Genomic DNA, 20,284 nt, shown 5'->3' on the forward strand with positions numbered 1-20,284 from the left:
AACCTCATAAAATAAGCTCCAAGCCATTTGCTCATCATGCAAGCTTGATGCTGAAATAGGGCGCATCAAAAACATCCTATGGGATGACTGCCCTAATCAGATTATTTTGTGCTGTATATCTTGCAAACTCATGAACAGGCCTAAAGCTGTAACTTTCCACTCTGAAAAGTACCCAGTCTACCTCAGATTACCCTGGAAGGGCAAGGTATCTCAAAAATTTGAACAAAAGGTGAAGCTAGCTATTTCATATCTTGCTACTGCATGGTAGCAGCAAGTAGTTTTTGTCATGAACAGGATGCTGACGTCAAGCCTAAAAGGCTTTCTGGCCATCACATAAACAAGTAACGTGTTATATATGAATTTCAGTGCCAGTGTGATGTTAGGAATGTAGGCTGCAGGAAGTGGAGCGCGAGAGGAGTCAGGAGTTGAAAAGGAGAGCAAGAGGAGTCAGGAGTTGAAAAGGAGCTGGGAGAGGAGAGGTGGCTGAGGGACTTCGATGAGGAGGGAATGAAGTAATCCTTTGAGTGCTGTGAGTACGGTTGGGTAAGTATTTACTACTTTTATCACTTATAGTTCTTAAGTTCTTATATTGTGGTTCATCGTTTGTAAGGGCTATATTCTGTAACAACAAGGAACAGGGAAGAAGGGCCCTAGAGTAATTGATATTATTTAATATTAAGTATCTTCCAAAAGGTTTAATTTAATTTAAAGAGCTAAGTCATGGCAGGAGAGCTCAAATCCATGGTGTGCTCCTCCTGCTCTACGTGGGAAGCAGGGAACATTTCCAGTACCCAGGACCAGCACATGTGCAGGAAGTGTCTCTAGCTGCCGCTCCTGGAAGCCCAGGTTTCAGAGCTAGAGTGGTGGCTAGGGACACTGTGGAACATCCATGAGGCGGAGCATGTATAAAGAGCTGGTCACACCGCCAGCTAAGAATCCACAGGCAGGAAGGGAATGGGTGACCACCAGGCAGAGCAAGAGGGCTAGGCAGGCAGTGCAGGCATTTTCTGTAGCTATTCCTCTGCAAATCAGATATACCGCTTTGGATACTGTTTGGGGGGGGGGGCAGCAACAGCCAAATTCATCACACCACAATTGGCTCTGCTACACAGGGGAGGAGTAAAAAGTGTGGGAATGCAATAGTTATAGGGGATTCAATTGTCAGGGGAATAGATAGGCATTTCTATGGCTGCAAACGAGTCTCCAGGATGGTATGTTGCCTCCCTGGTGCTAGGGTGAAGGATGTCTCAGAGCGGCTGCAGGACATCCTGAAGGGGGAGGGTGAACAGCCAGTGGTCGTGATACATATTGCTGGTACAAACAACATAGGTAAAAAAAAAAAAGGGGATATGGTCCTAAAAGCAGAACATAGGGAGTTAGGAAGTAAGCTGAAAAGTAGGAACTCAAAAGGTAGTGATCTCAGGATTACTACCAGTGCCACATACTAGTCAGAGTAGAAATTGCAGGATATATCGGATGAATACGTGGCTGAAGAGATGGTGTGAGGTGGAGGGTTTCGGACTTCTGCGACATTGGGACCAGTACAAACTGGACAAGACTGATGTCCTAGGGGGAATATTTGCTAGAGTGGTTAGGGAGGGTTTAAACTAAAATGGCAGGGGGATGGGAACCTATGCAAGGAGCCAGAGGAGGGGTAATCAAGGATGAGAACAGAAGACAGAAAGGGGAATAAGAAAAGTGAAAGGCAGAGAAATCAAGGGCAAGAATCAAACAGGGCCTCAGTGAAAAATAGTGGGAATAGGGCAAGTAATGTTAAAAAGACCAGCCTCAAGGCTTTGGGCAAGGTGCATTCGCAATTAAGTGGATGGATTAACCACGCAAATAGATGTAAACAGGTATGATATAGTCGGGATTACGGAGACATGGCTGCAGGGTGACCAGGGGTGGGAACTGAACATCCAGGGGTATTCAGTATTTATGAAGGACAGACAAAAAAAAAGGCGGTGGAGTTGCATTACTGGTTAAAGAGGAAATTAACACAAGAGTGAGGAAAGATATTAACTCTGACAATGTGGAATCTGTATGGGTAGAGCTGAAAAACAATAAAAGGACAAAAAATGTTAGTGGGGGTTGTATATAGACCCGCAAACTGTAGCGGTGATGTTGTGAACGGCATTAAACAGGAAATTAGAGATTCATGCAATAAAGGAACATCTGTAATTATGGGTGACTTTAATCTGCATATAGATTGGGCAAATCAAATTAGTAACAATACCGTAGAGGAGGAATTCCTGGAATGTATATGGGATGGTTTTCTGGACAAATACATTGAGGAACCAACTAGAGAACAGGCCATCCTAGACTGGGTATTGTGTAATGAGAAAGGAACAATTGGCAATCTAGGTGTGCAAGGCCCCTTGGGGATGAGCGACCATAATATGATAGAATTCTTCATCAAGATGTAGAGTGACGCAGTTGATTCTGAGATTAAGGTTCCTGAATCTTAACAGAGGAAACTACGATGGTATAAGGCACAAGTTGGCTATGATGGATTTGGAAACGTTACTTAAAGGGATGACTTAAAAGGACAGGCAATGGCAAACGTTCAAAGAGCGCATGGGTGAACTGCAACAATTGTTTATTCCTGTCTGGCACAAAAGTAAAATAGAAAAAGGTGGCCAAACCATGGCTTACAAGGGAAGTTAGAGATAGTAAACAAAAACAGAATTACCTGGAAAAACTCAGCAGGTCTGGCAGCATCGGCGGAGAAGAGTTGACGTTTCGAGTCCTCATGACCCTTCGACAGAACTGTCGAAGGGTCATGAGGACTCGAAACGTCAACTCTTTTCTTCTCCGCCGATGCTGCCAGACCTGCTGAGTTTTTCCAGGTAATTCTGTTTTTGTTTTGGATTTCCAGCATCCGCAGTTTTTTTGTTTTTAAGTTAGAGATAGTATTAGATCCAAGGAAGAGACATACAAATTGGCCAGAAAAAACAACAGACCTGAGGATTGGGAGCACTTTAGAATTCAGCAAAGGAGGACCAAGGGATTAAGAAGGGGAAAATAGAGTACGAGAGTAAGCTTGCTGGGAACATAAAAACTGACTAAAAGTTTCTATAGGTATGTGAGGAGAAAAAGATTGAAGACAAATGTAGGTCCCTTACAGTCAGAAACAGGGGAATTTCTAATGGGGAATAAAGAAATGGCTGACCAGCTAAATACATACTTTGGTTCTGTCTTCACAAAGGAGGGCACAAATAACATCCCAGAAATGTTGGGGAACACAGGGTTTGGTGAGAGGGGAGGAACTGAAAGAAATAAGAACTATTAGGGAAAAGGTGCTGGAGAAATTGATGGCACTGAAGGCCGATAAATCCCCAGGGCCTGATAATTACATCCCAGAGTACTTAACGAAGGGGCCCTAGAAATAGTGGATGCATTGGTGATCATCTTCTGAGATTCTATAGACTCTGGAACAGTTCCTACAGATTGGAGGGTAGCTAATGTAACCCCACTATTTAAAAAGGGAGATAGAGAGAATGCAGGGAATTACAGACCAGTCAGCCTGATGCCGGTAGAGGGGAAAATTTTAGAGTGCATTGTAAAAGATTTCATAGCTGAGCACTTGGAAAACAGTGGCAGAATTGGACAGAGTCAGCATGGATTTACGAAAGGGAAATCATGATTGACAAATCTACTGGAATTTTTTGAAAATGTAACTAGTAGAGTTGATGAGGAGGAGCCAGTGGATGTGGTTTATTTGGACTTTGAGGGCTTTTGACAAAGTCCCACATAAGAAATTAGCATGTAAAATTAAAGTGCATGGGATTGGGGGTAGTGTATTGAGATGGATAGAAAACTGGTTGGCAGACAGGGAACAAAGCATAGGAATAAATGGGTCTTTCTCCGAATGGCAGGCAGTGACTAGTGGGGTACCACAGGGATCGGTGCTGGGACCTCAGCTATTCACAATATATATTAATGATTTAGATGAGGGAACTAAATCTAATATCTCCAAATTTGCAGATGACACAAAGCTGGGTGGGAGGGTGACAAGGATGCAGAAATGCTTCAGTGTGATTTGGACAAGCTGAGTGAGTGGGCAAATGCAGTAAAATGTGGAGAAATGTGAGGTTATCCATTTTGGTAGCAAAAACAGGAAGGCAGATTATCTGAATGGCTATAAATTGAGAGAGGGAAATGTGCAACAAGACCAGGGTGTCCTCGTACACCAGTCTCTGAAGGTAAGCATGCAGGTGCAGCAGGCGGTAAAGAAGGCAAATGGTGTGTTGGCCTTCATAGCAAGAGGATTAGAGTACAAGAGCAGGGATGTCTTGCTGCAATTATGCAAGGCCTTGGTGAGTTCACACTTGGAATATTGTGGGCAGTTTTGGTCTCCTTATCTGAGGAAGGATGTTCTTGCTATCAAGGGAGTCCAGCGAAGGTTTACCAGACTTATCCCTGGGATGGCGGGACTGACACATGAAGGGAGATTGAGTCAGTTAGGATTACATTTACTGGTTCAGAAGAATGAGGAGGGGATCTCATAGAAACCTATAAAATTCTAACAGGATTAGACAGGGTAGATGCAGGAAGGATGTTCCTGATGGTGGGGCGTCCAGAACCAGGGGTCACAGTCTGAAGATACGGGGTAGACCATTTAGGACTGAGATGAAGAGAAATTTCTTCACCCAGAAAGCAGTGAGCCTGTGGAATTCACTACCACAGAAAGTAGATGAGGCCAAAACATTCTATGTTTTCAAGAAGGATTTAGATATAGCTCTTGAGGCGAAAGGAATCAAAGGATATGGGGAGAAAGCAGGCTATTGAGGTGGATTATCAGCCATGATCATAATGAATGGCGGAGCAGGCGCGAAGGGCCGAATGGCTTACTCCTGCTCTTATTTTCTATGCTACTATGTCCCAAAGACATACAAAGGATAGTATCAAACAGCATGGCATTTCTGCTGTTCACAACATGCAAGGAACAGATCGTACCTAACCAATCCTTGCTTAGGGTCCGACATTAGATGTGATTCGCGATTGGATAATATTTGCTAAACAATCCTATGTACTAAAAATTACGCTGACAACCAATTTAAGATTGTCAGTTGGACTCGCAGTGTGATGCACGTGCCTGTCCTGGAAGCTACATATATTAATACACAGGACCCTGTTCTTTGCACAGAAAGAACATGTACACACATTGCACTTGTTTCAGCTGAACTAAAGTGATAGCCATTCGCTGTCTCATTCCTTGGGGCAATGCCTTGACCAGAGTCAAGCTGCCTGGTTTAAAATTTCAAACAATGTTTGGCAGTTAATTGTCAGTCATCATCAGTGGTGCATTCTCCATGACACGCCTCTGCCAGAGTCCACTTGCCAACCAATCGGCATTCTTCTCATAGTGGTGTTTCCCCTGACATTCGTATTCTTGTGATTGTCCTGATGACTTCAAGGTGAAAATCTTTGACAAAATGCCTTTCATCAGCAATACTCAACATAATATGGTACACAGTGTCAAATCTAGCCCCGTCCCCCAAATTGGTTGAATACCGCAATCCAAATTTAAGCAATGGGAGGTCTAGTCGAGTTCCACAGATTTGATCATGACAAGTCCAGAATTTTCTAGGGAAGTCCTCCAACTGCCACTGATGCATACATAGTCAATGTCGTTCATGGCGCTACCAGCTGGAGACCTCCATGTCTTTTTATGGATGTCCTTTTGCCTGAAGAAGGTATGCCCAATGCTGAGCCCATTGCTGTTGCAGATGGCCAACACTCATCGTTTGCTTGCTGACCCAAGGTGTCAACTTAACTCAATGCTGAAAGCGGAGGTAGGAAATCCAAGACCCAGCAAACTCCGGGCTTCCCGTGCACGCACAGGCTGCATGGGTGCAATTCAGTAGTTCTGCAATTTTGAAGTTCTTGGGGCCCAGCACACCTGCACATAAAAAGCAATAAAAGGTGCGAAAACCAAAGTCACATGACTGGGGGCGAAGTGCCATGAAAGACAAGCGTCCCAGGTAGGGAACAGAGAGAAGTCCCACAAAGCAGATGGGACAGGGAGAGGTCCCAAAAGCAAGTCACAGGTAGGGGACAAAGACATAGGACAGGAACAGATCCCAGTTAAAATTAAGGAAAAAGATGAGCAGAGAAAAAGGTTCTAAACAGGAAATGGGCTTGGTGAAGAAGGCAGCCAAAGGTTGTTGCCACCACACTGCAGGAGCAGTAGTGTTCTGCTCGGCATTGCCAAAGATCTGAAATTGTGCTTGTGAACTGGTGATTGGGTGTATACTCTGGAATCTCAGGCAACGGAATCTCGGAAGACAAGATTGAAACCCTGTGAAGTGGGCCATTGTTGATGCCATGTGAATCTCATTATTAAAGAGGGTTCAAGAGACACCCTGAAGATCCAAACGGCAGTCGAAGATTGGTGACTCCGTGCTGCGGGCCACTGGGGCAAAAGTATCCCTTTGGAACAGTGGTGTTTTGCTCTGCACAGTCGAAGGTCTGAACTTGTGCTTATAAGCTGGTACTTGTGTATATATTCTGGAATCCAGGGGAACAAGGTTGAAACCCCACAAGGTGGGTCATCATCGAATCCATCAGAGTTGGACTGACTTGGCTCAATCTTCGAAGGTGAAGATTGGAATCACTCGTGTGACCATTTTTCAGCAAGATTGGTTGACTCAGTGTTATTGGCGCCTGGGTGGGTTGTTGAGAAATCCATGAAATCTGCTTTGGCTGTATCTATAATTTACTGTGCAGTGTGGTGTGTGACCATAGTTTGCCTGTACCTCATATACTCTAACAGTCAAGGTTAATAAGATAGATACTGTAAATTGTTTATGTTTCTGACCTTGTACAGTAAAGTTTGGTTTTGTTTGTTCAAGACCCAGGAAATCTTGTGGCTTTATTCTATTAGCAAGTGTCTTGAATCTCAAACTTGGACTACATTAAACAAAACATTTGGTCCCGAACAAGACCCCAACAACTTGGGGGTTTGGGCAAGGATCATAACAGATCATACTGTTAGTCCTTGCCGATTGCCATCGAGCTTAACATTGAAATCACCGATCAGTACCTTGTTATCATAGCTGGGTGCCTCGATCCATATGTCCAGCAATTGACGGTAGATGCCATCTTTCTCGTGTGTCTGCCTCTGTTGGTGCATCAACTTTCATGACACTGACTTTGGCATGCCTTGTGTTGAATCTGGCGGTGATGATGCAATAATTTGCTGGCTTCCACCCAATTAATGATTGTGCTGAGCATCTCTTCAGTGAGAGCCAACTCAATGGACATGGTGTTCTTCTTGCCCAGAGTACAGAACTGTCATGTCCTCACTGCTGATTCATCCTTGGCCCATCCACTAAATCACAGATGATGCCGACTCGATAAGTTCTCATTTCTCGCAACATCAGGGACATCTTCCCAATTTGAAGTGTTTGGACATTCCAAGTGCCAATTCTAGTGATGGTTTTAGTATTGAAGATGGCCCATTGACAGCAGCAGAAATGCATTCAACCACAATCAACAACTTCATTAACCGGCACATCTCTCACCCTAACATTACCATCAAACCAGGGGTACCATCAAACCAGGGGTACCATCAAACCAGGGGTACCATCAAACCAGGGGTACCATCAAACCAGGGGTACCATCAAACCAGGGGTACCATCAAACCAGGGGTACCATCAAACCAGGGGTACCATCAAACCAGGGGTACCATCAAACCAGGGGTACCATCAAACCAGGGGTACCATCAAACCAGGGGTACCATCAAACCAGGGGTACCATCAAACCAGGGGTACCATCAAACCAGGGGTACCATCAAACCAGGGGTACCATCAAACCAGGGGTACCATCAAACCAGGGGTACCATCAAACCAGGGGTACCATCAAACCAGGGGTACCATCAAACCAGGGGTACCATCAAACCAGGGGTACCATCAAACCAGGGGTACCATCAAACCAGGGGTACCATCAAACCAGGGGATCAACTCCGGTTCAATAAGCAGTGGAGGAAAGCATGTCAAGAGCAGTAGCAAGCATACCTAAAAATGAAGTGCCAACTGATGAAGCTACAACACAGGACTACATGCATGCTAAACAAGGGAGGCAGCTTGCAACAAATAGAGCTAAGCAACCAATGGATCAGACAAAAATTCTGCAGTCCTTCCTTATTTAGCCATGACAATTAAACAAGTAATCTGCGGAGGCGGCTCCACAAATATCCTCATCCTCAATGGAGGGGCCCAGTGCAAAATACAAGCCTGAAGCATTTGCAACCATCTTCAGCCAGAAGTGTCGAGCCGATGGTCCATCTTCGCCTCCTCCCTAGGTTCCCAGCATCACAGATGCCAGTCTTCAGCCAATTCATTTTGCTCTACATGATATCAAGAAAAGGCTAAAGACATCAAATACTCAAAGACTATGGGCCCTGACAACATTCCAGCAGAAGTACTGGAGACATGTGCTCCAGAACTAGCCATACCTCTAGCCAAGCTGTTCCAGTGCAGCCACAACACCGGCATCTACCTGGAAACGTAGAAAATTGCCACGTCAGGTCCACAAAAAGCAGGGCAAGTCCATACCGGCCCCAGTCTATTCTCAATCATTAACAAAGTGATGGAAGGGTCAACAGAAGTGCCGAGTGGATGATGCATCTTGGCCTCCTCCTGAGGTCCTCACTACCACAGTTAACATTCTTCAGCTAATTCAATTCTTTTCATGTGATATCAAGATAGCACTGGATGCGGAATAGGATATGGGTCCTGACAACATTCCAGAAGAACTGAAGACTTGTGCTTCTGAACTAGTTGCACTCCGAGTCAAGCGGTTCCAATAAAGCTACAATACCAGCACCTTCCCGGCAAAGTGAAAAATTGCCCAATTATGTCCTGTTAACAAAAAGCAGGACAAGTCCAATACAGCCAATTAACAGCCTATCAGTCCACTTTCAATCATCAGCAAAGTGATGGAAGATGTCATCAACAGCACTATCAAACAGCACTTAAACAGCAATACTCTGCTCATTGATGTTCAGTTTGGGTTCTGCCAGTGCCACTCAGGTCCAGGCCTCATTGCAGTCTTGATCCAAACATGGGCAAAAGAGCTGGAATCAAGAAGTGAGGTGACAGTGACTGCCCTTGACATCAAAACAGCATATGACCACGTGTAGCATCAAGGAGCCCAGGAAAATTGAAGTAAATGGGAATCAGAGGGAAAGCTTTCCATTGGTTGGAGTCATACCTAACAGAGAAAGATGGTTGCGGTTGTTGGAGGCCAATCAGCTCAACCTCAGGATATTGCTGGAGGAGTTCTTCAGGACGGTGTTCTAGGCCCATCTACCACTGCTTCATCAATGATCTTCCCTCCATTATAAGGTCAGAAGTGGGGATGTTTTCTGATGATTGCACAATATTCTGCACCATTCATGACTCCTCAGATACTGAAGCAGCCCATGTCCATATGCTGAAAGACCTGATCAACATTCAGTCTTGAGCTGATAAGCGGCAAGTGCCATTAGCGTTGCACAAGTAACATGCAATGATCAATCCCCAACAAGAGAAAATGTAACCATCTCCCCTTGATGCTCAACAGCTTTACTAAACTGAATTTCACACCAACATCCTGGGGGTAACCATTGGCCAGAAACTGAACTGGACTAGCCATATAAAGAACACCACCACAGCTATTGTTAGAGGTCAATAGATTATTCCCAGCAGTGATTTCTGCCCCTTGCTATTTCTTCATTCCATCCAAATTGATTCTACACGTTCATCTCTTGAGCTAAGCTCCTTTCTATCGTCTTTATCCCATCCTTTCTAACCAGGATTAATTTCTTCTCCTTTCCTATTTGCCTACCTCTTCTCAAAGTCAAATATCCTGGACTATGCAATTCCTAACCTTGGTCGCTCTGCAACCACGTCTCCATAATTGCTGTTACATTGAACTCATTGATTTCTACCTTTGTTATTAATTCATCTACTTTGTGCAAAGCATATATTGCATTCAGCTTTTGTGCCTTTAGCTTTAACTTATTTCTATTTTTCCCCTGACATCACCTGAGTTACCAATGTCCCATTTCTTTAGCTAAGCTCTATGTTCCTTCCTGGCACATTCTGCTTATTTCTACTTGTATCTCTGCTCTGTTGCCTTGACATTTCTCACTGTTTTTGAACTGACCCTTTTCTGAATCCTCTCACCCCAACCCCACCTCATGAATTTAAAGCCCTAGCTACTGTCCTAGTTATTCGATTCAATAGAACAATGGTCCCATTCCAGTTTAAGAGAAGACCACCCCAACCAGTTTTCTCTTGATCTAGTACTGGTGCCAGTGCCCCATGACTCGCACACCACTTTATCAGCCACATATTTAACCTTCTCATCTATTCATCCCTATGCCAATTTACACATGACTCAGCTAAAAATCTAGAGATTATTACTCATGAGATTCTGTATTTAATTGCAACCCTAGCTTCTCAAACTCTCTCAGATGATTATTCCTAGTCCAACCTATGTGATGGGTCCTGCGTGGACCACAACAACTTGATCTTTCACCTCCACCCCAAGTTTGTTCTTAATCGCAGCACCGGGCAGGTAACATGGTCTTCAGAATTCCTGGTCACGCTGGGGACAACAGTATCCACACACCACCCCCCGACCACCCCCAGGCAAGAATGTACCCTACCACGACCACATTCTTATTCAGTCTTTAGGAGGCCACTTAAATGGCCTTTTGTACCACAACACCATGGTCAACTTGCTCATTAACCCTGCAAACCTTGTCCTCATAATGAGGTTCTTACTGCCTGGGTGGAGAAGAGCAAAGGCCAAGGTGGGTCACTTTTTAAAAAATTCTGTCATGGGATGGATGTCGCTGGCAAGACCAGCATTTGTTGTCCATCCCTAGTTGCCATTGAACTGAGTAGCTTGCTAGGCCACTTCAGAGAGCTGTTAAGAGTCAACCACATTGCTCAAGGTCTAGAATCGCATGTAGGCCAGGCCGGAAAAGGATAGAAGGTTTCCCTCTTTAAATGGCATTAGTGAAGCAGATGGGTTTTTTACAACAATTGATGATAGTTGCCATGGTCACCATTACTGAGAACAGCTTTCAATTCCAGATTTACTGATTGAATTTAAACTCCACCAGCTGCTGTGGGATTTGAACCCATGTTCCCAGAGTAATAGCTTGGGCTTCTGGATTACTAGTCCAGTGACATTACCACCACACCACCAAGACCCCTGTCACCATCTGTGATGGGGAATGCAGAAATCCGCTTATTGAAATAAACACAACTGTGAAACAAATAATGCAAGCTATGGTTGAACACTTAATTCTATGCTCACAGTGAATGTGGAGCTGTTTCCAGTTTCAACAATCACTATTTACCTTAAGTTTGTCATGAGATGTATATGGAGCTTCTGGGGCATAGATTCTGAAGATATCAGCCAGGCAGCACGCCACAAGCAGACGAACATCTTTATTGGGGTTCCTGAGAAAGAATTCCGAAGCCAAATGCAAAGCCAATGGAAGGTATTGTTGTTTTTCATCTTCAGAGTCCTGGTCCATATCCATGAATGTTTTAACCACCATCTGTACAGTAACATTGAATACACTGTCAAGCTCACATTCCCAAATTAATTTTAAATTATTTTCTACAAGGAATCATAAAAAGAACAGACCAAATGCTGAAAGGCTAAATGCACACAACTTAAGCTTCAGAATATAATTTTACATCTTTATATAGGAATGTATACAAGAAAAGAACAAATTAGATTACTCAAAAATTATTCTGACGTAGAAATTCTATTAGATATTCCATGTGTGAAGACCCAATCTCAATTGGACTCTTAGGACACTTTGTACTTTAAATACATAATAACCCATTACATGCCTTACCTGTATCAACAACAGCTTGAATTTATACAGCATCATTAACAAAATAAAATGCCCCAAGGTGCTTCAGAGTTATTTATATAACAAAATATGGCACAAAGCCGCATTAAGAGATGCTAAGGCAGATGACCAAAAGCTTAGTCAAAAATGTAGGTTTTAATTTGTGTGATGCAGGGAGAAAGCAAAGATAGAGAGGCGGAGAGGTTAAGGAAAGAAATTCCAAAGCCGAACACAGTTATCTTAGAGAGGTGTAAGGCTGCAATGAGGTTAGAGAGAAACCTGTTGCATAGTTATAATGGGGATATTAATTATCCCAATATAGATTGGGATAGCAGTAGTGTGAAAGGCAGAGAGGGAGGAGAGTTTCTGAAGTGAGATCATAGAATTTTTTTTACATCAATAGGTTTCCAGTCCAACAAGGAAGGAGGTAGTACCAGATCTGGTTCTTGGGAATGGGGGAGGGGGGTGGTGTCGAGTAGGTAGTGTCAGCAGGGAAACTAGGGGGCAGTGATCATTGTATCATAAAATTTAGGTTCGTTATGAAAAAGTACAAGGAGCAATCCAGAGTAAAAACTAATTGGGGTAGGGCCAACTTCAATGGGGTGAGAAAAAAAAATCTGGCTCAGACTGGCAGGCAAAACTGTAATTAAACAATGGGCTGCTACCTTTAAAGAGGCAATAGATATGGTACAGCAAAAGTACATTGCCATGAGGGAAAAAGGTAGGCTAAACAATGCAAAAGCTCTCTGGATGGCAACTGAGATAGAGATGAAGCAGAAAGAGGTGTAAATGACAGATACTGGGTTGATGTCACAAGTAACAACCTTGGAATCATAGATTCATTACAGCACAGGAGGCGGCCATTTGGCCCATCTTGTCTGTGCCTGAGCTCTGCTAAAGCAATTCATCTATGCCACTCCCCCACCTTTTCCCTGTAGCCCTGCATTTTTTTCCTCTTCATATCATGATCCAATTCCCTTCTGAAAGCCATGATTAATCTGCCTCCACCACACTCTTGGGCAATGAAGTCAAAATCCTAACTACTCTCTGCATAAAAGTTGTTTGTTGTGACACCACTGCTTTTGCCAAGCACCTTATATCAGTGTCCTCTTGTTCTCTATCCATCTAACAGAAACAGGCTCTCATCTACTCTGTCCAAACGTCTCATGATTTTGAATACTTCTAACAAATCTCTCAATCTTTTATTCTCTAAGGAGAACAGCCCCAACTTCTCCAACCAATAAAGTTCCTCATCCTTGGACCAATTCTCATTAATCTTTTTTGTACATTCTCTAATGCCTTCACATCCTTGCTAAAGTGTGGTACCCAGAACTGGACTCAATATTCCAGTTGAACCAGGGTTTTATTCCATGAGCTCCAACTGTGTTCACAAAGCTATTGTGCGGCATTTCATCAACTGCCTTTTAGAAGTCCAAGGACATCACGCCAACTGCATTCCCCTCATCAACTCTTTCTGCTACCTCATCAAAAAACTCAAATTAGTGAAACATGATTTGCTCTTAACAAATCCATGCTGGCTTTCCTTAATTAACCCATATTGGCCAAGTGACTGTTAATGTTGTTCCAAATTATCATGTTTAAAAACTCTTCACCACCGAGTTAAACCGATGGGCCTTGGGCTTATCCTTATTTTGAACAAGGGCACAATCATCTGCAATTCTCCAGTTCTCTGACACCACCCCTCTATCTCAGGAGGATTCGAAAATTATGGGCAGTGTTTCCACAATTTCCATCTTTACCTCCCTCAGTATTCACCTTATCAACTTTACAGCCAGTCTCTCTAATGCCACCTCCTTATCAATTTCAAACCCATCCAGTCACTCAACTATCTAATCCATCAATGTCTTGGGCAGCATCTTCTCGATAGAGACAGATGCAAAGGACTCATTTAGTGTCCCAGCCATGCCCCCCTGCCTCCATGGAAAAGTCCCATTTTGGGTACATAAATCAGCCCTACTCCTTTTACCACCATTTTTTCTATTTATAGGCATACCAGTATCTTCTCATACTCCCTCTTGGCTTCTCTGATCTAAACTGAACCCAGTTCTCAATTGTATCATCTTCCTTTATCTGTCATATGCACCATTTATCTGCTTCATCTTACTTATACCTCTTGACATCCAGGGAGCTCTGGGTTTATTTGCTCTACCTTTCCCCCTCATGGCAGCGTACCGTGACTATATCTAACAACCCCCTCTTTAAAGGCAGCCTCTTCTTCAATTGCAGTTGCTTGCCAATCCTTGGCTGAGATCTTCCAGTCTCCAATCGTCGGAGGCCAGACTTACAACCCAACATGTGCTTCACGATCTGGTTGCTAGGTTTTCTTTCTGGTTCACTAAATTCAGACTGCACAAGCACATCCTTCTTTCTACCTGTGTCATTGGCATTGATATGGATCACAGTCTTTGTCTATTAACCATCCTCCTGAAGAGGGGCGGTTTTCCTTTGTCACAGTCGCAATGGATGCTATTTGCAACTTTGATGGGAGCCACTTCAGGACTGTGGCAGGGGTAGAAACTTAGAGGGATTCAAACTTGGAGTTCTAGGAAAAATGGGCATGAATTTTGGAGGCAACGGCACCATCAACTTTGGAGAGGAAATATAGGTTGGAGGTGGAGTGGTAGTTCACAAAAATGGAGTCGTCAAGGGTAGACATTTTGAGGAGCGGAGTTGATGATGGCAGCTTTGAAGGGACGGGGAACAGAATCTGAGGTGAGAGCTAAATTGGAAATTAGGAAAAGAATAGGAAAGAAAGCTTGCATTTAAGAGTAACTTTCATGACCACCAGATGCCCCAAGGCACTTCGGAGCCAATGAAGTACTACTTTAAAATGTAATCACTCTTGTAATGCAGGAAGCTTGGCAGCCAATTTGCACACAGCAAGCTCCCACAGCAATATGATAATCAGATTATTTTCTGATGGTTATCAAGGGGTAAATATTGGCAAGAACACCAGGGGTCCATCCTTGATCTCCTTTTGACTAGGTTTAGTTGCTGTAATAGCATAGACATTGCTATGAGATTCTTCTACCTCTATTTTTTTAAAAATGATAAAATTAATTCACATTTAAACTATATTTCACTTCAAATGGTGAGGTCCACAAGTTACAACTATTAGATATTAACTGTTCTTTTGCAAAGGAAGTAGAAATAACCATTGAAATAACCTAGAATTCCCAGCTACGTTACAAAATCGTGTCACACCTTGAAAAGAATTGACAATTTCCCACAGTTAATAAAAAAACAAATGGGGGTTGAGTGGAATGGATTAAGTGGGACACTCATTGCATTAAATTCCAACAATGTATGTAGGGAGGATATTCTGCTTCAGTAATCCTGCTACACACTGGAATTCAACACACCCAGCCAGTCTTGTTCTGGCGAAGAATTCAAATTTTTGAGAGTGGGATGAGTTGCAGGATTTCCTAACATATGCTTTCAGTATTGAGACAGATGCATTGACACAGAAAATCTATTATCTCTCAAAGACAGGAACCAATTAACAAGAACTTTCATCCCTCACTGGTTTGTCCATAACAGGTTCTTGTTGGCATTGAAAATCTTGGTTGCTGACCAATCACAAAATCATTCAATTGCAGAAGGAAGCCATTCAGCCCATCATGTCTGCACTGGCTCTCCAAATGTGCATTATGACTCAGTGCCATTCACCTGCCTTTCCCCTGTAACCCTGCACATTGTTTCTATTTAAATAATTATCTAATGCCCTCTTGAATGCCTTGATTGAACCTGCCTCCACCACACTTCCAGGTAGTGCATTCCAAACCTGAACCACTCGCTGTGTGAAAACGCTTTTTCTCACATCGCATTTGCTTCTTTTGCAAACCACTTTAAACCTGTGCCCTCTCGTTCTCGATCGGTTTACAATGGGGAATCCTGGGACATTTGCACTCAGCACTACAATCTCACTGGGTCAAAATCCTGGAACCCCCTCCCCCCCTAACAGCACTGTGGGTGCACCTGCACCACATGGACTGCAGCTCACCACCACTTTCTCAAGGCCAATTAGGGATGGAGAATAAATGCTGGCCTAGCCAGTGACACCCACATCCCGTAAATAAATAAAGAAAAGCATTGAATTAAGCTAAAATAAAAATCTAAATGCACATTAAAATCCAACATTTTATTTAAACCAATGCCACTTATGTTGATCTTAAGGGAGCAATTTTATTCAACACAGGTCACAAATTACACTGAAGTGATAACTATCTTTTTTATGGATTACATTCTGACAAGTATGAAGCTTGACAGCATCCTTGTTGAGGCATTCTCTATGTTTACTTTCAGAACCAATAATTCTTACTTTATGGTTGTTCTGTGCTGCATGCTCAGGCAAGGTTAATTCACCTTTTTGAATGCTACTCTCCTATGCTTTTCATGTCTTATTCCTTGACCTACCTCAGTGTTTCATAAACTGGATGGTAATGTGTATATATTTTTTTCAAACAATGATGCATTATCACCTAACCAATCATTTTTTTAGATTTTAGGTTAGGGTTAGAAATATGTAAAGTTGGGGTTTCCTAAAAGCTCAAGCAGTATGTTGGGATAGTCGTGTACAAACCTGCCCATATTTAAATGCTTTAATAGCAACTTTTCTTTGGAGTCCAGCTTACATGCAGTTGCTGATCTATAAATGTATAATTACTGGCCAACTTCAGATTGATTTTGAGGTCCAAAATTCAGCAAAGTTTCAAAAAGTATTAAATCAAGTCTTGACTAATTAGCAAACAAATATGGCAGTTCAGTCCTGCAAATTCTGTGAAACTTCCCTCCCACTTGGGAGTTGGCAATTTGGCTCACAATCATTTGTTTAATGTCTCTCTTTTCCATCCCCAGTAATCAGCCTTCCTGAATAAATATGGTTTAGCTCTGAATTAAAGCTATTTGGCCATACTGCTAGCCTGGATCACTCTGTACTTTCAAAAATTGATTTGCAGTAACATAGAAATATTATCAAAGGAATCAAGCTTAAGCCTTCAGAACCAATGAATGGTAGCTGAATGAGGAGTGAGGACCATATACTTCATGTCCACCAACATATAAGAATTGTAACAATTTACTCATTGAACATTTTAGTTATACCAATGCAAGCAATCCTTACAGGTTAACACAAATACATTGCATCCAGCAGCATAGAGCAGTGTCCAAGCATTGTATTGGTATGCTGCATCAGATGACTCCACTATTGCCATTCAGAATGGAGATTCTGCCAGAGCACATAGTGACTGCATGTGAACCCAAGGTGTGACCCTGTTTCGTATCCTCTTCTTACAATGGATAGTTCACCATATATAATTGCATTTTTTAAAATTTCAGTTTGGCTGCACCAAGAGTATATCTTTTCTCCCTTTCCTTTATCGTTTCTTCTTTCAATTTCCTGTTTCTATGAAATTCTCCTGCACCTACGCCACCAAAATTAGCACATTCCCTTATCCTTTTTATATCCCTGCAACATTGCACTAATCATTTTTAATATCACCTATTAGTCTTTATACAGCAGCAGGCAGTTTTAAGTAATACAATTTCATATGGAAAACCATTTTAGGTACATTGCTGGTACATTAAAAGGTTACATATAAATGAATACCACCAATAAAAGAAATTTATCTGATCACAGAAATCTAACCATAATTCTAAAAATTTTAATGAATTTGAAAGTTTTAATACATAATCAGTGAGTCCCGCCACATATGCATATCCTCATCAAACTCCTGTCAAAAAAGTTCTTGCAGAGAAGGGCACAAGCGAAGTTCAGGAACTGATTTGTCCTGCATCTCAGGGATTGTTTTCCCCTGAATGCATCCAACAGTGATTACAGAGACAAGGGGGTGATTCTCATTGTTCATGACACTCTACTTTCATCAAAATTCTTCAAAAGCGGATTTCAACAAGATCTGCTCATCAAATACCCTTCCCGCTTCATTCAATAATCTCTGCACTCTTAAAGAATCAGCTTCAGACAATAGTACCAGGCAAGGCATCTAAAAAGACATTTTCTGTTTGGGAATTAGAGCTAGAAATTACAAATGGAGCTGTAAAGAGCAAGACTTCATTGAGCAGAACGGGACTTAAATTTAAGAAAATAGACTTTTTAATTAAAAGCAAACAAGAAGAATGGCAAGGGAGCTCAGTCTCATGTGTTGTACAGCCTGCTGCATGCAGGAATTCTTAGACACTCCATGCAGTCTGGATGACCACATGTGCAGGTAGTACCATCGGCTTGACCAGATCGAACAACGGGTTTCGGAGCTCGAGTGTCAGCTGGAGACACAGCAGTGCATCCGTGAGGCTGAGGGTTATGCATGTGGATAGCAGGTTTTTAGATGTGGTCACTCTGCAACTTAAGGAAGTGCAGTCAGCGAGGGAATGGGTGACCGCCAGTCAGAAGAAGGGAGGCAAGCAGGTAGTCAGGAAAGCCCCAGAATGCATCCCGCTCAAGAACTGTTTCTCTGTGTTGGAAAACGGTGAGGGTGAAGGTTCCTCTGGAGAGTGCAGCCAGAGCTGAGTTCATTGTAGGTGCCTCAGCTGCGCAAGGAGGAGGAGTTAGAGTGCAAGTGGTAGGAGACTCAATAGTGAAGGATGCAGACAGGTGCTTTTGCAGCCGTAGACATGACTCCAGGATGGTGTGTTGCCTCCCTGGTGCCAGGGTCAAAAATGTCAGAATGGCTGCAGGGCATTCTAAAGGAGGGGGATGAACAGTCAGAGGTCGTGGTGCACATTGGTACCAACGACATAGGTAGAAAGAGGAATGAGGTCCTGCAACAAGAATTTAGGGAGCTAGGTAACAGATTAAACAGCAGGACTTCAAAAGTTGTAATTTCTAGGTTACTCCCTGTGCCATGAGCCAGTGAGTATAGGAATAGGGGTATGGATAGAGAGGATGAATGCGTGGCTGAAGAGATGGTGCAGGCGGGAAGGCTTTAGTTTCCTGGATCATTGGGTCTATTCCAGGCAAAGTTGGGGCCTGTACAAGTCGGGCGGGTTGCACCTGAACTGGAATGGGACCAACATCCTTGTGGGGAGGTTTGCTAGAGCTGTTGGATGGAGTTTAAACTAATTTGGCAGGGCAATCGGATACAGAGTGGAGGTACAATAGAGGGTGATGCACAGCCAAATATAGAAGAGAAACTAAATCAGTCTGGAAGGCAGAGCCAATATAGACCTGTTAAGGCACAAGGGAATAATGCAAGGCTGGATTGCATATATTTTAACACAAGGAGTCTTGCGAGTAGGGCAGATGAATTGAGGGTGTTGATTAACACAAGGGAATATGATATTGTTGCTATCACAGAGACATGGTTGAGGGAAGGGCAGGACTGGCAGCTCAATGTTCCAGGGTATCGAATCCTCAGGCATGACGGGGGGGGACAGTGTGTAAAAGAGGAGGTTGCATTGCACTGTTGAACAAGGAGTCAATTACCGCAGTAAAGAGGGATGGTGTCTTAGAAGGTTCCTCAAATGAGGTCATATGGGTAGAACTTAAAGACAAAAAAAAAAGGCAATCACTTTGCTGGGAATGTACTATTGGCCTTCGAACAGTCAGGGAGAGACAGAGGAGCAGATATGTAACCAAATTTCAGAGAAGTATAATAGGGTAATAATAGAAGGGGATTTCAACTTCCCCAATATTTACTGGGATAGTCTTAGTGTGAAAGGCTTGGAGGGGGCTGAATTCGCTGAACGTGCATTCAGGAGAGCTTTCTGAGCTAGCACGTAGAAAATCCGACAAGAGAAGGGATGGTACTGGACCTAATCTTAGGGGCTAGAAGCCGGACAAGTGGAGAAGTGTCAGTGGGGGAGCATTTTGGGGATAGTGACCATAACTCTAAGATTTAAGGTAGGTATGGAAAAGAACAAAGATGGACCAGAAATAAAGATCTTGAACTGGGGGAAGACCAATTTCAATATAAAACAAGACGGGATCTAGCCAAAGTGGGGCTGGAGTTGTAGGTGAGGTTCTAATGGTTACTTTTCATTTGCGTTCACTATGGAGAAGGACAATGTGGATGTAGAAATCAGGGAGGGGGATTGTGATATACTTGAACTATACTAGTATTGAAAGGGAGGTGGTATTTGCGGTTTTAGCAGGCTTCTAAGTGGATAAATCCCCAGGCCCAGATGAGATGTATCCCAGGCTGCTATGTGAGGCAGGGGAGGAGATTGCAGGGGCTCTGACACTAATCTTCAAATCCTCTCTGGCTACAGGAGAGGTGCCAGAGGACTGGAAGACAGTGAATGTGGAAACATTATTTAACAAGGGTAGTAGGGATAAACCAGGTAATTACAGGCCAGTGAGTCCAAAATCAGTAGTAGGGAAACTACTGGGAAAAAAATTCTGAGGAACAGGATTAAATTAAATTGGAGATGCAGGGA

The 20,284-nt window shown here is 43.0% G+C and overlaps 1 protein-coding gene across 5 annotated transcripts in view; it reads right to left on the bottom strand.

The window, feature by feature from the left end:
• pds5a (PDS5 cohesin associated factor A) overlaps positions 1-20,284 on the bottom strand; it is a 249,026-nt gene that overhangs the window by 192,706 nt on the left and 36,036 nt on the right. For 4 of the 5 annotated variants that reach the window (XM_041184428.1, XM_041184436.1, XM_041184410.1 and 1 more), the window contains exon 3: positions 11,363-11,566. The exons of the other annotated variant lie outside the window; for it this stretch is intronic. In XM_041184428.1, coding sequence (XP_041040362.1) covers positions 11,363-11,566 — 204 coding nt within the window. The remainder of the gene's footprint in view (positions 1-11,362; positions 11,567-20,284) is intronic. 5 annotated transcript variants of the gene reach the window in all.

Source organism: Carcharodon carcharias, chromosome 1 (assembly GCF_017639515.1).
Source record: "Carcharodon carcharias isolate sCarCar2 chromosome 1, sCarCar2.pri, whole genome shotgun sequence".
NCBI lineage: Eukaryota > Metazoa > Chordata > Chondrichthyes > Lamniformes > Lamnidae > Carcharodon > Carcharodon carcharias.